General features: G+C 43.5%; 1 protein-coding gene across 1 annotated transcript in view; it reads right to left on the reverse strand.

The window, feature by feature from the left end:
• Positions 1–18,787, reverse strand: part of dnah6 (dynein, axonemal, heavy chain 6) — a 47,700-nt gene extending 28,913 nt beyond the window's left edge. Inside the window, exons 1-40 of the mRNA XM_076090678.1 lie at positions 18,499–18,787; positions 17,490–17,563; positions 17,139–17,312; positions 16,613–16,876; positions 16,320–16,454; positions 16,135–16,228; positions 16,005–16,044; positions 15,540–15,720; positions 15,329–15,421; positions 15,138–15,245; positions 14,890–14,979; positions 14,274–14,394; positions 13,690–13,841; positions 13,262–13,414; positions 12,832–13,083; positions 12,596–12,724; positions 12,288–12,401; positions 12,024–12,167; positions 11,687–11,842; positions 11,402–11,452; positions 10,775–10,867; positions 10,565–10,684; positions 10,037–10,217; positions 9,848–9,944; positions 9,330–9,558; positions 8,813–8,977; positions 8,180–8,290; positions 7,928–8,053; positions 7,610–7,765; positions 7,086–7,247; positions 6,217–6,354; positions 5,577–5,744; positions 5,335–5,483; positions 4,431–4,538; positions 4,145–4,271; positions 3,501–3,713; positions 3,193–3,414; positions 2,872–2,994; positions 1,472–1,654; positions 986–1,129 (exon numbers count right to left, since the gene is read on the reverse strand). Coding sequence (XP_075946793.1) covers positions 986–1,129; positions 1,472–1,654; positions 2,872–2,994; positions 3,193–3,414; positions 3,501–3,713; positions 4,145–4,271; positions 4,431–4,538; positions 5,335–5,483; positions 5,577–5,744; positions 6,217–6,354; positions 7,086–7,247; positions 7,610–7,765; positions 7,928–8,053; positions 8,180–8,290; positions 8,813–8,977; positions 9,330–9,558; positions 9,848–9,944; positions 10,037–10,217; positions 10,565–10,684; positions 10,775–10,867; positions 11,402–11,452; positions 11,687–11,842; positions 12,024–12,167; positions 12,288–12,401; positions 12,596–12,724; positions 12,832–13,083; positions 13,262–13,414; positions 13,690–13,841; positions 14,274–14,394; positions 14,890–14,979; positions 15,138–15,245; positions 15,329–15,421; positions 15,540–15,720; positions 16,005–16,044; positions 16,135–16,228; positions 16,320–16,454; positions 16,613–16,876; positions 17,139–17,312; positions 17,490–17,563; positions 18,499–18,553 — 5,595 coding nt within the window. The 5' untranslated portion in view covers positions 18,554–18,787. The remainder of the gene's footprint in view (positions 1–985; positions 1,130–1,471; positions 1,655–2,871; positions 2,995–3,192; positions 3,415–3,500; positions 3,714–4,144; positions 4,272–4,430; positions 4,539–5,334; positions 5,484–5,576; positions 5,745–6,216; positions 6,355–7,085; positions 7,248–7,609; positions 7,766–7,927; positions 8,054–8,179; positions 8,291–8,812; positions 8,978–9,329; positions 9,559–9,847; positions 9,945–10,036; positions 10,218–10,564; positions 10,685–10,774; positions 10,868–11,401; positions 11,453–11,686; positions 11,843–12,023; positions 12,168–12,287; positions 12,402–12,595; positions 12,725–12,831; positions 13,084–13,261; positions 13,415–13,689; positions 13,842–14,273; positions 14,395–14,889; positions 14,980–15,137; positions 15,246–15,328; positions 15,422–15,539; positions 15,721–16,004; positions 16,045–16,134; positions 16,229–16,319; positions 16,455–16,612; positions 16,877–17,138; positions 17,313–17,489; positions 17,564–18,498) is intronic.
• Between the last annotated feature and the right edge of the window lie 594 nt (positions 18,788–19,381).

The raw sequence follows: 19,381 nt of genomic DNA on the forward strand, positions 1-19,381 counted from the left end.
ACCTTCCTCCATTGTATTATACTGAAGAGCCTGGAGAAGATGCTGCTGAACATCATTCTCCCAGTTGTCGCCCTACGACGCTGTGGACTGGATTCATCAGGCAACTTTGTTAGGATCCTCTTTATGGATGTTCAAAGGCATCTTATGATCCATCTCAAGTGTAACCTCTCTGCTCTGGACTCTCACCACACAGCTGCACACTTCACCCAGTGGTGCAAAGACAACCATCTTCACCTCAATGTCAGCAAGACAAAGAAAATCACAATGGGTCCCTCCTCAACTCAGCATTCCATCATCTTCATCAATAACCAGACAGTTGACAACCTCAAATGACTCGGAGTGACACTGCACAGTAGACTCATCTCCGACCAGCACACTGACGACAGACAGAAAAGGAGCCACCAAAGACTATCAGTCATGTGTTAACTAAGTTGCCACCTCCACCTGTTGTTGTATCAGACCATCATTCATTCCAATCTACCGTACCGATCCACCTACTGGTCAACCTCAGCTCTATTTAGCAGGGCCTGAATGGAGCTGAGTGTGTGCTGTTGTCTGCGTTGTTGCCTGACATCTACAGTGCTGTGGAGATGAATTACCCCTCGGGGACAATAAAGCCTGAAGCCTATTCTATAACGACCAATCCACAATTCTACAAAGCTGGCAAAGTACGATAGTGATATGCAAAAATGTCAGTGAGTGACCGGCATTTATGTATTATGATACTTGACCTTATAAATTGCTTGATTATGAATATATCTGAGTGCTTAAAGCTATATATACAGTACTTTAAGCAGATTATAATACATTATAAGTAGGTTTAAAATGCATTATAGACATGCGTTACCAAAAATGCTTTGATTGACAGAGTTTTAACAGCGACACTGGACATGTTTTTCAGTGTGATATGAATAATTCCAAAACCCCTCCATCCTGTAAACCCATACGTGTCTGTACCTGTGGGTGTGTGCACAGGTACACATACCTCAGCATTGCTGCTGCCTTCAAACTGCTCTCGAATGAAGGTGTCAAAAGCATCCCAGTGAGAAGTGGTCAGGTTTCCTCCGACTGCCCACAGGTAGCAGAATATGAAGGTGTGACATAATATGCTGTTGAGGTGCTTGGACTCCTGCACGAACACACACAGACAGATAGAGAAAGGGAAGAAAGTGTGTGGTAATAAGTAGTAGAACGGTGTGGTTCTAATTATGTGTAACCTTTATTTACTGTAGGCATGTGTGTGGTCCACTCTATATGTATCTATATACAGGTCTATCTATATTCATAAAGTATTAGTGTTGTGTGTGGTTTGAGCAGATGCTGATCTTATCATCTGACCTTGCCCAAAACAAAACTGAATTTTGTTATTAAAGTGCTAAGTTATGGTGCACTGATAGACGAGGTCCTGTGTGGCACCATGGAGAGAACTGAAACAGACTAAAGTGAGAGTTAAATCTTGTGTTTAATGTACCATTTGAAGGTCTGGCCCCCCTTTGCCCAGCAGCAGTGCCTCCAACAGGGAGCACAGAGTGGTCACTTTACTGATGTCCACCTGTGGAACGGCCTGGGTACAATACTTCAGAACGAACTGAAGACCTTTCTCCACGTATTGCTCAAACAGCTCCAGCAGGTATGTTCTCACTGGGCCTGGGAGCTGTAGAGACAGCATGGGGTGAAGAGATGGATGCAGTAAGAGGAGAGTAAGCTGGTGCAGTGATCTTTACTTTCATCTAGAGTACATAACCACTGAGGCCACCTGGTTAGTTTGACTTAGAGTAATAGAGTTGGACATGTTGGGAAAACGTTTGTTCACTTTCTTGCAGAGAGTTAGATGAGGAAAGCATTACCACTGACATCTCTGTCTGCTAAATAAAGCCAGGACACAGTTAGCTGAGCTTAGAATGAAAGACTGTAAGCAAGGGGGCACATCCCGCCGGACAAAGGTAAAGAGGAAATCTACCTCCCGGCACCTCTAAAGCTCACTGGCCTTCCTTACCTCCGAACAGAGCAAGGCTCGCTTTAACGCAAAGCTGAACTCAATGTCTGGCAGTAGATTCAAATGTAAAGGCCAGACATGAGAGTGGTAATAATCTCCTCATCTATGAGCAAGAAATGGGATGAGCGGACTTCAAACATGTGCTGAACTATTCTTTGAGCAGGTGCTGAATAAACAAGTGTTAGACAGAGAAGACAGCCAAGAGACACAGAGACACAGAGAGACACAGAGAGACACAGAGAGACACAGAGAGACACACTCCCTCAGTTAGAATATCTCAGTGGAAATCAATTCAAAACTAATTAAAAACTCTAACTCTAACAAATCCACACATGTGTTTGTGTAATCAAAGCTATCCCAGACAAACGCAGGTCACTTTCACCAAAATATGTTGCTTTTAAAAAAAAACAATTGAAGTATCGTAATGAAGAGGTTTAAGAAATCAAAGGTGGGAGATAAATGTGGAGAGAGAATAGGAAAGCAGGCACAAGAACATGTGACAGATGTTCAGACAAACAGACTCGTCTCAGTCAATTAGACATTAGCAGAGAGAGAGAGAGAGAGAGAGAGAGAGAGAGAGAGAGAGAGAGAGAGAGAGAGATGATCCACTCTCACTGTGGTGTTAAGTCTTCCTAAAAGGCTCAGGGCTTTGATGTGATGTGCTGTCATGAACTGTAATGCTGAAGCTTAAGTTCTTCTCCTTGTAATGCCTGATACAGCACATAAACATTCATATACCAGTCACAGTCTCACAACACAACATTACATTAGATCCTCAATTACAATAAGCATGATTTTGCTTTTAGTCACTTCCAAAAGACATTTTGCAATTTCAAATAGTGTTATAAAGATGACAGAGATACAACATGTACAACCTTGGCTCCGAGACCACTGATCCACGTCTGGACATAGGGCATCCACTTGAGCTCATCTGGGTCGATATAAACCATCCCACAGCGGCTGACAGTGGCTGGAGAAGCTACAGCCAAGTCCTGGACCTGAGAAACACAGTTAGAGAAAGATAACGATAAGATAATCTAGGACCATGTATATATTCACTGAAACAGAAAGCATCAAACTCGTATTCAAGCTCTAGCTGTTTATTCTTGGACCTGTCTTTGACACTATAAAAATAGAAAACTGCTTATTGAATGGACAGAACATGAAACTCTCCATTCACTGAGGTCAGCTCTAACCTCAAACACCATATGGACGGATGGTGTAAGTTTGATTCGCTCGCCGTTAGCCAGACAGAGCATCTTGTTGTCATCCAGCACTGTGTTCATGTTCTCAATCCATAGGGCGTCGACCGGCCCGTCGCAAACCACCCACTTGTGGGCAGCACTCGTGTCGCTGACCGCATCACGGACACTCAGCGCCATCAGTCCGTCACGCCACTCGAGTGTTACTGTGTTAACCTGAAGGGTTGAGGAGGATAATGGATGAATGTAGAGAGAGGAGTAAAGAAGCTGTTGTGTATTTATTGTTCTATTGTCTGCCGTACCTCTCCGTAGAGCTCTCCCTTTGTGACAGATTTGGGGTTGAGAACATAAGTCTTGACATGTTGATAGAAAGGGTTGTTAGCCGCGTGCCCTGTGCCGTGGAGGGTCTCCAGTGCGTCTGCCAGGACACTGTAGACGGTGGTCTTACCTCCACCAGTAGGCCCGACCAACATGACACCATGACGCACTAACATGGTCTCATACAACTGCATCACCTGCTCGTAGAAAAAGAAGAGGAAAGGAGGAATGAGGGCTGGTTTTGAGGACGACGGGCCATAATCTATCATTTTCATTATTGGTAACATAAGATAATACAAAGACAAAGAATTTAACCTGTGAACAGCTGTTGCCTGTGTGGCCAAAGCTTGATTTCTCTGTGCCATGGACTTAAAATGTTGTCAAATTATTAGATTATTATAGAACATATATTCAAGCTATCGTGCACCGGCCTGACTATTGTTCTATTAACGATGACCTGCTCTACCTGTTGATCCACAGCCGCTTCATGTTCAGAAGAACAGAGAATAATACCGGCCGAATCTTTCAAAATGTACATACTTCATGTGAAGGGTTTTACAGAAGTAAAAATATTCATAAGGAAATAAAAAACGAGTTAATTAAGGAACATCACTGTCCCCCACTGTACCTTCTTGGTCATGCTAGCCAGTGGCTGCAGGTTTCTCTTCACCAGAGACTGCAGGATAGCGGCGTGTAGCTCACCGTAGTCACGCTCAGGAACACTCACACCGGGGAAGAGGTCAGACAGGATACCACTGGAGGGGTTGTTGGCATAATACAAACACACATAAGGTTTTCACATATAACAACGTCAAAAAAAAATCATTTTCTCATTTCTTAATTGTGCAGCAGGCTGGTGTAATATGTGAATGTCGTGTCCTTGGAGCAGCAGAGGTAGGATGTGAGAGGCATACCCAAACAGCACAGCATCATCAGTGAGCAACTTGGGCAGGTTGGAATCCCTCAGGGCTCTCATCAGAACCACCTCCTCACTGAGGGGGGGGTGTTCTCTCTTTAGAGGCCTAAGAACAGACACATCCATTGTGTTACTGTATACATCAAGCATCAAGTCATTGCCATTTTACAAATACTTGTTACGCAATATGACTAGCTAGATTTGATTGACAATCCTAAAATGGTGCTGTGCCTTTTTTTGCTTTATCCTGGAGTTATGTTCTTTAGGTCCGAACGCCTGTTCACTCGTTTGTTGAGTCTTTATTGTCTTCATGTTGATCATGAGGCAGAACAATCCTCAGTTAACATGTTGTTCACTACAAACTACGTCAGTTTCAATGATCCTATCGGCATGAATGGATATCGACTCATTACAAATATAGAGGCAATGAAGACTGTTAAAAACAAAGTAAAACAATCAGAGACATTAGAGATGAATGAACGTGTGCTGACTGAGGAACACGCAGACTCACAGAAGTAATATGTGAGCAAAGACAGACAATGAATCACAAGCCAATCACAGTTCCCTGAGCTCCAGCTAATAACCAACCGGCAGATTAAGCATGACTTTTACTACAAGTGGTCGAGAACATCCATTCAAATCGAGTTGAAACGAGGTTCTTTGTGCATCTTACAGCTGAATCAGGAGCTGCTCAGTTCTAGGACAGCAAACCTCCAAGAGACCTGAGTGCACTGATTGATTTGCAGCCTTTAATTGTGCAATCAGACAAACATTTTGACACGACTGTGTCTTCATCAGAGTCAAAATGAGTCGTTTTCACTCTGATTAAAGTGAATGATTTGTTTGTCTCTATATGAATGCACACGTGTGTCAGTGTATGTGTGAGTGTGATGCTCTCTGACCCAGCCATGACCAGGACGGACTTGACGGCTCTCATGCCAAAGTCGTAGTGGTCCTGCTGGGACAGCTGCTCAGAGCACAGCTTGTACATCTGGGTCATTTTCCTCGCGAGGACCGTACTGGACTCAAATCCCTCTGAGTACAGAACCACCTGGAGGGAGGGAGAGAAACAAGGGAATAATAAAAGACATGACGCGAAAATAAGCAAGCAAATACAATGAGGCACACGCAGAGAGCCTGTTACCTCAGCAATGAGTGCGTAGTTGGGCACCATCATGGCTATGGGTCTGAAGAGAGCTTTAAGGTTGTCAGGTAGCTCCGTTCTTCCAGCACAGCCTGGGTTCATGGTGATGAATGCAGCACACGTCCTCACCAGCTTGATCTCCCGGCCTTCAAATTGAAACCTTGACAGCTGCGTAACACAGAGTTGAGTGAAATGCTCTCGTTCATGAGCCAGTGTGAAGTCTTACCCACTGAGCCTCACGGTGTGCTCAGAGAACACAGATGTCTGTGTCTAAACAACTGCCTTAACTGATACATCAATATTATTCCCCTCTTTCGCCAAGTTCAGCCCTGGTCATCGCTGAACAATACTTATTCATTATCAGAGTTTAACCCTTTAAATACCAGTACGTTTACATAAAAAAAACACATAAATGTGATTATTTATAATAGCAGGGTGTTCACACTGCTAGAGTGGAATCAAGTACCTCAACGTCAAGTGAATGACTGAGATTTGTAAAGTTTATCTTTAGGAACGCAGAACAATGTTCTAAATTCTTCTCCATATAAGGTATGCAGTGTCTTAACAAAGTGGTGTGTGTGTGTGTGTGTGTGTGTGTGTGTGTGTGTGTGTGTGTGTGTGTGTGTGTGTGTGTGTGTACCTTATCAGCTTTGGCGTTTCGTATGGTTGTGAGTTGCTGAGCGATGACAGACAACACTTCAATGTCAATTCGGTTAAATTCGTCAAAACAACACCAAGCACCCGACTGAGCCAGACCGCTAAAGAAGCGCCCCGTCATCTGGAGACAAAGAAGAAGAGAAACAGATTACAGCTGAAGTTTGGGCGTTTATAAAATACAGATATAGTTGTATATATATATATAAGTAAAGGTTATTACTAATATATGCAATATCAGCATTGTGTATGTTTGTCAACTGATCATAATGAATGAAAACTGGCTGATGTAAACAAACTGTAAAAGAAGAAACAGAAACAATAACTTGTATTAAAAGACCTTCTCTCAATGTGAACATTATAGCAGATTAAAATCTTGGGATGTAATCTTGAAGAGGCATCCCTTTTATTTACATATGAAACACTGAATGTGCCTTTTACTGAATTGTTAATGCAATGAAAACACACAGCCAGATACAGTATGATACCTATTATCATACTATCGCATGCAACTGTCTTGTGTTTCTCAAACACCTACTGTTGGGACAGGCAGACATTAGAGAATCATTTTAAGAACATAGAGGAAAGGATTGAAACTGGCTTAAGGTAATCCTTGAGAAGCACACAAGGCTCTGTACAGAGTATCTGTTAAATGGCACTTTACTGCTTTTGCAATAGTGCCATCTAGTGGTACCACTTAGCAGGTGCAGTCAGAGTGAGTTAAGCCTTCCTGAGCTAATTAAAGAAGTAAAGGAACAAATAATTCAGAACTGAGTGCACAAACAAGCAAAGAAGGGAAACAGAAGGAGTAATAAAAAGGATGTGGGTTACAGATGAATACACTTCATGGCTGACCTTGTAGTCAAGTCCATCAGAGCAGTTGAAGACCACACACTGTATCCCCAGGGCCTTAGCCAGGTCCTTGGTGGTCTCTGTTTTGCCCGTACCTGCTGGCCCGGCTGGTGCTCCTCCAAGGTCTAACTGGAGAGCCCCCATCAGACACAAATAACAACGATCCTGAGCAGCGTGAGAGATAAAAGACAGCTTGAGTAACAGTGACACACACAGTATGCAGTGTTTCTGTGTCACATGTCAGCTCTACCGACGAGAGGACACACATGCTATAGGCTGCACTATTAGCTCCGCTTGGTTGTTTGTGTCTTTTCCATACGGGTCTGTGGCTTCACAAACGATCTGAATGAAGTAAAATGATCTTTATGATGCTTGTGTAACTGAGGATAAGAGATGTGTTCCCAGTCTGACCTCACTGCAGTAGCATTCCACCCGATGCATGAGAAGGTTTCTGTGTTATGCAGCGTTAAATGAATGTTGGGACAGAATACGTCATGTGTGTCTCAGTATCAAAGTGTATGTGTTACCGTGAGTGGTGTTATAACCAGTCTAGGACAGGCTCCCAGGTATTCATAGCCATACGTGTAGGTGGACACGGCCATTTTGGCTACACAATTGTCCAGGTCCATGTCCCAGTAGTAGCGTAACTGTTTCTGCCATTCAAAGTTACACCTGGTGTCCACCTGCAATGGAGGACTGAAGTTACTTTAAGGCAGTGAGTTGTTATAAACATTTTCTCATCACCTGAAAAATCCTCCCTCAATACCTGCACCTTCCATACAAAGCCAAGGACAGACATTGATTTAAGCTGGTTGGTGTTTCTGTGTTGGTTTGTCCTATTGTACCTTCTGGCGGACTAGATCTGTGACAACGTCTCTGGCATGGACGTCGATGGTGATGAGGGCAGTGATGATATTACGGTGTAAAGCAGGCAGCCGTCCTCGTACCAATGCCACCAGAGCATTCAGCCTCTGGAATACACACAGACACACACGTAGTATTCATGCTTTTAAGCTGAAAAGTTAAATGAAATTGGGCAAACAAAAGTGATTTGTTTGAGGAAAAGGCAAGCAGCAGTGTTGATTGGTGTGGTTTACATCAAAGTTAGTCAGTTCAAATTCCTGCAGGGCAGCAAAGTGGTCATGGTCTCCATCTAGGCAAGCATCCATGTCCTTGCACCACATCATCTGGGAGACGGTCAGCACCACCTGGTGGACACACACATAAACTGAAGTTAGATCACAGCATAAGCACAAAGCATCAGCTGAACTGATAGAAAGGACCAGTGTGTAGCATTGGAGTGGGACCTCTTCATGGAGCCCGCTGTGCTGTAAGGCAGTAGTGTTTCAACAGTAGTCCGAACCGGACAAACCAAGGCCAAAGGTGTTACAAAGGTTTTGCACTCGGCGGCTCACGATACCAGTGTTTGAAAGAGAGGAGTGAGCGAATCGGTAACCCCACCGTGAGATGCCACTAAATCCTACACACTGTCCCTTTAATATCTCGGTTAGCTCCTGAAAGTAAGTTAAAGGAAAAATCACCACAATTCTAATGGTGAGGAAGATAATATATCTGTAAAAGTGAATTTACTGGTAACTTTGCATCACAATGATTTTATATTTTTGCAATACAAACCCAAGGAGAGTTATACTCCAAGAACTACAGCACAAATGTCTATTACTTAAACAATATAAAAAGCACTCATCCATGTAATGTCTGCGTGTGTGTACCTGCGATGGATGTCCAGCCACCACCCATTCCTCTCTAGACTTCACCTGGTAGTCAGCAATGGCAGCCTTGCTGAGGCGTCGCAGTGAGGAGAACATCGCCTCCTCCACCTTGCAAAGCCAATCCTCCACGTTGCCTTGTGCCTTAAGACCTTTAGTCAAACCCACCTGAGCTTACACACAGGGCAACAAGGTCAGTTGCAGAGCAGAAAAAAGTTAGCAGGACGAGACCAGTCACATACTTACATTCTCAAACCAACAAATTCTTGTGTAGTTTGTGTAGTTTCTAAAACAATACTATATCATAAATTACATTTGTCCAGTTTTTGCCTTAATTACTGCTCACACAAGTTTTGGCACAATTTGGGAACTTGATTGAAGATGGCTGACAGGGTTAAATATTGTTATAGAACACATGAATGTATTTCTGTTAACTCGTGCTCTCAGCAAGCACTGAAACAAGATAATAACAGATTATATAACAGAGCATGATGACCAAAGGTGTTAAGGTTGCTCAAACCTTCTCTCCCTCGGGGGACACCATGTTCACGATGTCTTTGCTGTAGTCCGTCTCCTGTTTTCCAACATCCAGCACAGTTTCTGGATCGGTCCCAGAAGATTCGGGCAGTAAAGCAAACTCTAGCCGTGTAATGGCATCAAAGCACTTCCTAAGGTGGGGCTGCACTGCTTGGGGGTTTCTTGTCTGGGCCAAGATCTTTATCAGCTCGTCATTAGATAAGAAGTAGAACCTGCGAGGGTAGAGGACTTATCAGAGCATTTAACACAACACACCAGGATCCAGAACATGGTGTTTATCACCCAGTGTTCACTGGGAACAGATGTTTAGAGCAACAACTGGTAACCTGTCCAGAGAGAACAGGCAGAGAATCACACTGTATATATTATAGTCATGTTTAAAATGTAGTGTGTGCACGGGGAACAATAACCAGGAAAGGGAAGAAAAAACAGAATGTGGAGTATGATGTAAAAGCCCCGTTCTATGTAACAAACCAAGTGTGTGTGTGTGTGTGTGTGTACCTGGGGAAGATCACTCTCTTGGACTCCAGGTAGTTTTCCAGACACTTCTGTATCTCATCCAAGAGAGTGTTGTTGTGTTGAAAAGTCTCCAACAGATCTGCATAGCATGAACAGAGTACATTGTCGTGTGAATCTGTCTGCCCTTCCACATGTACATGTCTTCTTGTCTTATTTTTCCATCAAACCTACGAGGCTGTGTGGCGACTTGAAGCGCATTAGGCCTCAGTTTGACCTTTGCCATGATCTCCTTCCAAGACTTGTCCACCTTGAAGAACATCTTGGACTGAGCAGGCAGCTGCCTCTCGATGTCTGGGGCCAAGAAGATACTCTCCAGATAAAGCCAGTTCCTTTGGCATGTAAGCCACTCATCCTGGCAAGGACGGCAGGAGAGGAGAGCGAGGAGAAGGAGAGAGAGGGGCAGAGGGTTAAAACAACGTGAGCAGAAGAAAGATCATTGAAGAGGTAAAGGACAATCATGATATGTACTCGTAATACTGTTAGTATTGCCTTACATAAACCAGAATATAGCACTCATTAAATATAACCAAAGCAAAAGGACGTTGTCATCTCGTTTGCAGCCACTAGGGAGCGCTACTGTGTAACATTTGAGACCAAATTCAAAGTCACAATTTGCATTTTGCATTGAGAGAAGCCGAGAGAAGAGTCACTAGGAGCCAAACGAAAGATCACTATGTTCCATTCTTGTAAAAGCGTTACCAGTGTTTGGTTGAAGTGGGTCAGCTTTCCCAGCAAAATGTTCACCACATTTATGATGGGAGCTACGTAGCGAGAAGAGGCCACCCAGCCTAGAGAGATGATGCTGTCATCCAGGAGTACCTTCACAGTAAAACCAACATGAAAACACACACAATTAGTACTGAAACACTACTAGTGTGCTACAAAAGACTGTGTGCGGCATGTTACCACCTGGATATCATCCGTGCCTCCCAAGATGGAGCCGTCTTTAGAGTCCCCGTGAGACAGCACAGTGAACGCCGTGTTCCACCAAACCTCCTTCACCTACATGCCTCATTGAGGGCAGAGGGTAAAGGGTTAAGTTAAAGTATCAACCCTGAATAGTAGACAACTCCAGACCAGAGCTGCACAGTAGCAGCAAGGATCAATAGAGAACAAAACCTGGTGATTGATTTTAATTGGCTATTATCAATGCCAGCTTCTCCCATGTCCACTTACTCCAAATCACACCATGTTGCAACCATCAGCTCATAACACGCCACCAGGCACTAGCCATAAAATCCTCAAACGTTACGAGGACACACCCACTGCACTTAGGGTCACAAGTGTTACTTATACAAACATATGGATTAAGCTTTATACGATACTAAAGAGCATCTTTGCCAATGTACAAATAGCTAGATTCTCTGTATGCGAAGATGCAATTGCTGAGTCATTCACTATGAGTCATCACATTGGCTGTGTGTGCATCAAAATCTCATGATTAAAATCAAATCATATTCAGCAGACTGGAAGGTAGAGAGTACACTTCTATTGCACATATTCAGGTAGTTGGAAGGTAGTTCCCTTTCCACGCACCTTTGTATAAATGGACTTCACTGACGCCTCTCCTGAAGCCTGCCCTGACACCTACAAGTCAAGGGATGTGTTAGTCCTGTTTGTCCAGGCCAGATGAGATACACAGACAAGATATCAAGTACAAGCAGCTTGTGTGCTTCTATCCTTGACCTCAGAAACACTACCGCTTTCTTCCACAGGGACCGCCAAAGTCAACAAGAAATGAAAGTTCCTGGTAATAGTTTTAACCGTCAGCAACAACTAAAGCAAGAGAAGGTCATGATGTAGCCTTGAAGCACGTGTTACCTCCTGTATCTTCAGGCCATAGGAGAAGACGTTGAGCGTCTCCACAGCAGCCAAGGTAAGCTGCTTCCTGTTCAGGGAGATCCCCACAACAGACTCCAGCATCTTCCAGTGCTCTGGCTTCACACTTGGGTTACAGAGATCAGTGATCACAGGCAGCTGAAGGAGAACACATGAATACCATTTAGATAGAGAAGTAAAGCTGCAGTCAAGAACCAATTCAATTACTGCAGTATATATTTTACTATGACATCATTTCAAAAAGATTTTTGTGATAACATTCATTTTGTTTTTTATGCCACACACACATCAGTCACAACAAACACTCTGTCCTACCCACCCTCTGTTTGGTGACTTCCACCTTCTCCTTAAGAGTTGTCAGTACGTTGTTGCTCGACAGGCCCTCTTCCAGCCGGTTGATGTATTTGCTATATGTTGTGACCTGTGAGCTGATCTGCTCCAGGTCCAGCTGCTCAAGTGTGCTCTGGGGATGGGTGAATATGGAAGCACACAGTCAAAGGTAAAAGAGAGGAAGAGCTGTTGACATGTGTCTGTGCATATGTGTGTCCAGGCCTTCAGATACAGTGTGTTGAGTACAACTCACCTGCCTCCATCCATCTGACAAACAGTCCCATTTCTCTAGAGAGTCCCACAGCAGCTGTTTCAGCCTAAACTCTGCAATTAGCTCTTCCAGGGTGTCAAAGTTGGTGACCTCCACCTGTATGCATCAGAAGGTAGAGGGTGGGAACTCATTTGGGTCAATTGGCTTGTTTGCCGGTAAAGTTAAAATAAAATGACAGTTTCTGCTTTAGACGCAGTCTTTCAAAACAAAATAAAATCGTTTTGACTTGACTTGGGACATGTTTTTTTGCTAGAATCATTTCGAATGAAGGATCTTAAAAATGACAGCACCTTCAATTTCCCCTGGTAGGAGGTGTAGGCGTGGGCCTGGGCCTGCAGCTTGTCTATGGACATCTGGATGCCTTCCAGCAGCAGATGCACTTGGCAGGAATCTGCATTGATGTCAAGGAGTTGTGGATCCTACGCATGAGAAAGCACAAACAAGTAATAAATCAACAACATATTGACACACCTTGAGTAAACCAAACTATGGTTAATAGAAACATGATTAAAACGTATCCACGTACCAGTGACTTAAGCTTGGTTTGGATGACCTCACGGTTCAGCTCCTTGATGTCCTTCTGCAGGGAGCTGTGCAGCTTGTCAACGATGGAGCCCCTCTCCAGTAATGCATCACTGATGATGCAGTACAGCTCGTTAATGGAGGGTTGCAAGGTGGCAAAAACAAGCAGATCCTCAGTTGGCAGCGGAACTGAGTACACGTTAATCAGACTGTACATCTGACATAATGTCTCCTGTTCCGCTTCAAGCACCGAAATCTGTTAAAAGGGAGAAAAAGAAAGTGTAGTAGAATAAAGTCAAATAGGAGAAGAGGTGAGAAGAGGGGACAGAAGAGGAGAGAGGATACTTCGTTGATGAGTACATCATGTAAAATTAACTTTCATGATTTTGCTAAAAACACTAGAAACTGCTTTTAATGTTAAATGTGTGTCTTACCCTCTCCCAAATCTCATCCAAGAATGTGAGGGAGTTGGCTAACTCAGCCGTGGTGGAGGGACTGGACTCTAGTTCATACTTGACTTCACAAACCTCGGCAATGACAGCATCTAGCTTCACCCTAGCCTGCTGGGTAAGCATCTGGCGGATGACCTGGAGCAGAGATTCAGAGCACAACTATGATTCCGACATGCCTTCAAGAGCTTTGCAGTATCAGTATTTGAATATCAGAAAGTATTTTCTCCCAGGTTCTTCACTCAGCGAGGCCCTGGACCTCGCTTATGTTTTCACTTCAGTGAGATTGTATCAATACAGAATGGCCTCACTGCCCCTCTGTTTGAATCACTTGTTCATCATGATCTAAAGCTCCACAACCCTTTAACCATAAACTGATGCGTTGTATGTGTTAGCACATTGCTCGTCCTCACCTCCAGACAGCGGAGCGAGGAAGATGCAAGCTTTTCTTTGAGCAGTGTTTTGTCCACAAGCAGTGAGCCAAGACGTCTTTTCTGTGGGATGGCTGCGGCCTCCTTAAGCTCACTGTGGTATAACTCCAGCGCTTTTCCAAAAAAGGACACATCTGTGAGATAAAGCAGTCAACATCCAACGGTTTAATTTAAGAAAACCAACTGCAATGGACGGGTGTAGCAGGGTTTCCTGTTCTGAAAGCACTGCTTATGAATATAATACACGTTTGTAATCTTGCCTCTGCAAGTTGGCAAAATACACACAGCAGATTTAGTTGTGCATCCCTATGGTGCATAATGACAATAAATGATCCTTGAAGTAGATTTTTGATTGTAAAAAGTCTCCTCAAACCTCTGACATGCTTTGGAAAACGGACCTGTTGTTTAAAGGCCAGAGAATATACAAGAGGTACCCTGTGTAGGCACAGACCCGAGACATGTAGTGTGGCTCCTACGCACTGTTTTATGAATGAGAACCCAGCTCTTTGTGTTGGATGTGGGATCTGTAAGAAAAACAATGTTGATGTTGATGTAAAGTGCATCACCGTGATCCTTTTGCCGCATTGCATCCAGATCCAGACCCTCGTTCTCTTTATAGAACAGATGAAAACGCTCAAATGTGTGTAAGTACACTTTTGCTGCGTCAAAGGCAAATTGGAATGATTCCTGAGGGGGAAAACAAGTCAGTACTGTACATACACATACACAGTACTGTACATACACAGTACTGTACAGACACATACACAGTACTGTACATACACATACACAGGCCTGTACATACACAGTACTGTACATACACAGTACTGTACAGACACATACACAGTACTGTACATACACATACACAGTACTGTACATACACATACACAGGCCTGTACATACACAGTACTGTACAGACACATACACAGTACTGTACATACACATACACAGGCCTGTACATACACAGTACTGTACATACACAGTACTGTACAGACACATACACAGTACTGTACATACACATACACAGGCCTGTACATACACAGTACTGTACAGACACATACACAGTACTGTACATACACAGTACTGTACAGACACATACACAGTACTGTACATACACATACACAGGCCTGTACAGACAAAGTGCAACCTCAAGAGATAGAAACCTGTGCAAAGTAATAAACTGACCTTGATTTTCTGCATGAAGCTCTGAAGTTGGTCATCTTTCTCTATGATTGATTCCAAACAGGAATTATCTTCATTTGCGCATTCAAAGTTCTAAAAGTCAACAATCGCAAATAGAAACTCATACATTGACTTTATCAAAGACCAACTACAGGGTAAAGTCCAGCAATACCTTTATGTTTTTGACATATTAACCACATTAACTTTCAGAACAACGCTGAATATACACATCAGGGCTTTTTTTTTACTACCTTATAGTCTCCAGGGTCTGTCAATACAATTAAATCAGGATCTGTCTGAAGTGTATTCACTGACATCACTGTTTTCACAAACGAGCCAATGATCTCTGCAAAAGTCTCCTGTAATTCAAAGAGATACTGAGAATTAAATGGGTCATAAATGGCGTAAAACGTAACAGTTCGTAACAGTTTGGAAGACTAACCTGAACGTTCTCCTCAGAGGGTTTGTAGGTCAAAGCATTGAGGTCCAGCATCAGCTCAGAGAAGAGCAGAGGTTGACCACAGCACGTTTCTGACTAAGACACACACACACCAACCAAAACTGAACACTGGTCTGTACCCGCTTGATGGATATAGTGATTACCATGGTTTAAATTGAAACAATCCAATAATAATACTGAAAGAATAGCCTACCTTCTGACTCATCTCTTCTTCAGGAGGATCAACCTCAGGGCTCAGGCTCCAGCTCTGAATCGTGGCACGGCTGGGTGCTCCACGTACCTGCTCTTGGAGCACAGCCAGTAGTCTGGCCACTGTATTCGCAACTATGATGTGCAAGGTGTTTGCAACCATATAGTCAACAAGACGGATGAAGCTGGGTCGGTGAGGGGCAGAGAAGGGTTCAACTGGGTTAATGTGATGGATGTGTCACAAAGGAGAATAACCGGCGTTACTAATAACATTACCAACTGCTTGACAGATTTGGTGCCCAGGTCGGCTATAACAGTTAACTGGAATTCAGCCGTTGTTCATTTAATTTTGTACACTTGTGTTTTTTGACCGTGACATGTAAAACTGCTTACTGTGATTTTAAAAAGCAGGTATGTCTGCTACACAAATAGATACAGAAAGCAAAGAGAATTAAAGATAAAGACTTACTTTTTGGTCTGTGCAACAAACATCTCTTCCTTAGGACGAGCTGTGAAACACAAAGCATACTATCAACCTGTTCACATTATGGTCTAGGCATGTACACTCCAGTGTCTCCAAACGCTCAGCGTGCACGCACTTGCTTTGGCTCGAAGTTCCGTCAAGTAGTTTTGGCATGCACAAACTGTCACCTCCTTCACCAGCTCTTGAAACTTCCTCAAGTCATTCGACACCTGATGGTAATGAACAAATACAGGCAATGAGCAGCTGAGGAAGCACACGTCAAACATCTGTACCAATTTATGTATCGATGTACAATTGTACCTCTTGTAGTTGTTTTTTCAGGATGTCCTGGAACTCCTGCAGTGTGTGAGTGCGTTCTTTCTCCATGTGACACAAGTCTGTGTCACTGATTTGATAACACATGTTCCTGATGTCCATCAGTGCAGGATTTAGAGACTGTATTACATATACAAATGTTAATTAAGTAATAAAATGTTGTAAATCTGTAAGAGTTTTGCTCAGTGAACATATTTACAGAGAATGAAATTCCATACTCAAGATCATCAGCACAGATTAAGAGCACATCCAGCCCTCATATACACACTGTCATATACCTGATTCACAATAAACAAGCTGCTGTGGAGGGACCTCCTGGCCACATGAAACTTCATGGCACGAATCTTGGTGCGCCAGACGTAAAACGGTTTCCACTTTTTGAAGTTTGCAATGAAGGGGATGCGGATCAGCTTGGAGTGGTAGTATTCCTCCTCTTCCAATCGCTCGCTGGGTGTGTACTCAACCTCCTCCAGTGTCAAGTATCTCTTCAGAGAAAGGGGCATAGTGGGGTGAATAGGGGTTGACAGCACATTCTGGGACATCTGAGAAGAGACACAATGACAAATTAATTTCCTCCACATTCCTGCACAGAGCTTATTCAAAGTCAATGAGCAATTAATTGGGGCTTAAACAAAGACTTTGTCAAGCTTCTGCCTGAAGAGCCTCATTGATCCGAGAGCATTTTGACGTTACACTACATTTTGTCACCAGGTATTGATACTTTTGAGGAATCTGTCTATCATGCACTATATGGGCATTTTTCAAGCAAAGCTTATTCTCTTTGTAAACATGTCCGTCACTGACCGTGGTCCTGGATTTCAGAGAAGGTAGGTGAACAGGCAATTCCTCACGCCGCCTGTGTGGCTGCTCTGTTTGTTGAGATGACGGCAACTGAGTGTCCCAGCCTGGAAAATACATCCGCTCACGGTCCTTTAAGTGGTGCATGCTGGGTTCTTTCCATCTTCTTTTCAGCACAGCCTAGATAAAGGCGAAGAAAGTGACATCTACAAAAGTCCAACATCTACATACCGTAAATACTTTTTGACTGAGCTAAGGATGATAGACTCTATATTAATACATCTGAAGTACTACATTGAATGTGCAGGAGATGGTATTTCATATTGTCAGTTTGATCATATTTTTGCCAAGTCTCACCTGTGTGTCTTGAACCACTGGGGGCCTTGGGAAGCTGGCGGTGGCGCTCGGTAGTTCAGGGAGCTGCAGCCGTTCTGGGACAGGATGTCAATCAAGTTAAGTTTACCCCGGACACTGAATGAACAAGGTGGAGCTGGCTCAAGTTGTGGCAGCGGCCGCTAGCAGTGGCTCTTCCTGTGGCAAGATCAGCTGCCACGTGACTTGCCACGATTTGGGGGGGGGCATGGCAGTTGCCAGTTTTAAGCCTTATTTTTTGTGACAACATATTAGGGTCCTTGAGAGTTCGACTGTTGGTAGTTGTGCTTGGTTTAACCGTTTTGATTTAACTAAGCTAACGTCAGTTTGGCACTTGTTGCTACGGCTTGGGGGCGACCGTGGCTTACTGGGTAGAGAGGTCCGCCAACCGAAAGGTCACCGGTTCGATCCTCGGCTGCACCGTGTCCTGTGTCGAAGTGTCCCTGAGCAAGACACTGAACCCCTAACTGCTCCCCGGGCGCCTGTAATTGGCAGCCCACTGCTCCCTATATATATACAGGGATGGGTCAAATGCAGAGAATAATTTCTCCACTGTGGGACTAATAAAGGAATGTTTCTTCTTCTTCTTCTTCTTCTTCAACGATAGACACTTTCAATCAGTGCGCTTCAACAAGTGCCAACTGACGTTAGCCTAGCCTAGCTTAATAGAAAATAATTAGCTATAATAGTCGTCATTTTTTTACTCGAACTATTACAACTAAGAACAGTCGTACTCGCCTTAATGTATTGTCACATTTCGTCAAATAAATTACAAAAAAATAAAGGCTTAAAACCGGCAACTGACGGGGCACCTCTCCCAAAGGGCTGCACGTTAAGTGACGGGGCAAGTCGTTTCAGCTGCGCTTGCCACAGGAAGAGTCGGTGCTGTATGCTGCCGCTGCCACAATTTGAGCTCGTTTGTACAATAAAACACGTCAGCCATAACCAACACATTTTCATAAAACCTAAAGCGCCCCGTCTTAGGTGGGCCTACCTCTGGACCCCCGTCTTTCACCAGACCTCGGAGATGCAGGGCCCGGTGAGGCCATGTGTCCTTACAGGCTCTGAGACGGTGGAGGGACAGCAGGACGGAGGAGTTAGTAAAGTAGTAACGTCAGTAAAAGGTTATTTTATCAGATGCATTGTTTCATTTTCACAACTAACTTCATATGTAACGTTAAGTTAGTTAAAGTCATATTGTGTCTGTACACTTGACAGATCAGTCAAGTGTACAGTGTAGCTAAATTCCCAAGACTGCAGCGATATTGTTTATTGTGCACCGTGGTTACTGCAAAGGGAAAAGGCATAACTGTATCTGCCTCTATTAGCTAACGTTAGTAACGTTAAGTTACTTAACGCGAGTATCGAAAAGGTTGAACCGATAACAGCTCTAGAAATAAAGAGTTTGTCATCGATCTAAAATAACTTGAACTGAATAAAACTGCGTATTCTAGTCTTGGATTTGTAACTGTTGTTAAAGATAACGTTATCTGACCTAACCTAACGTTAGCTCATGAACGCTAACGTTAAGTTAAACTTGCTGAAAACCTCTTCGAGGTATTCAAACATGCCTAAAACAATAAAAACAAACATGCCTACCGTATCAAATATTCAGCTCTGACGAAATGTGTTGGTATGGCTTCTATAACTAATGTGGATAAACGTTCTCTACGTTATAACGTTAACTAATGCACGTTATGTTTGCTGACCCGGAGCCGAGTTTACCGTATCCTAGCAGCATCATCCTCTTCCGTTGTGCATCTATGCAGCTTAAAAAAGAAGCATTTAACCCTCAGACAACACATGTTATGATTGATATCATCAGGGACCCCCAGGCTCCCCAAACGGGGTGTAATATTTTTAACCCCACAAAATTA

The sequence above is a fragment of the Anarhichas minor genome, unplaced genomic scaffold (assembly GCF_050575085.1).
Source record: "Anarhichas minor isolate MPS153535 unplaced genomic scaffold, ASM5057508v1 ptg000012l, whole genome shotgun sequence".
In the NCBI taxonomy this organism is placed as follows: Eukaryota; Metazoa; Chordata; class Actinopteri; order Perciformes; family Anarhichadidae; genus Anarhichas; species Anarhichas minor.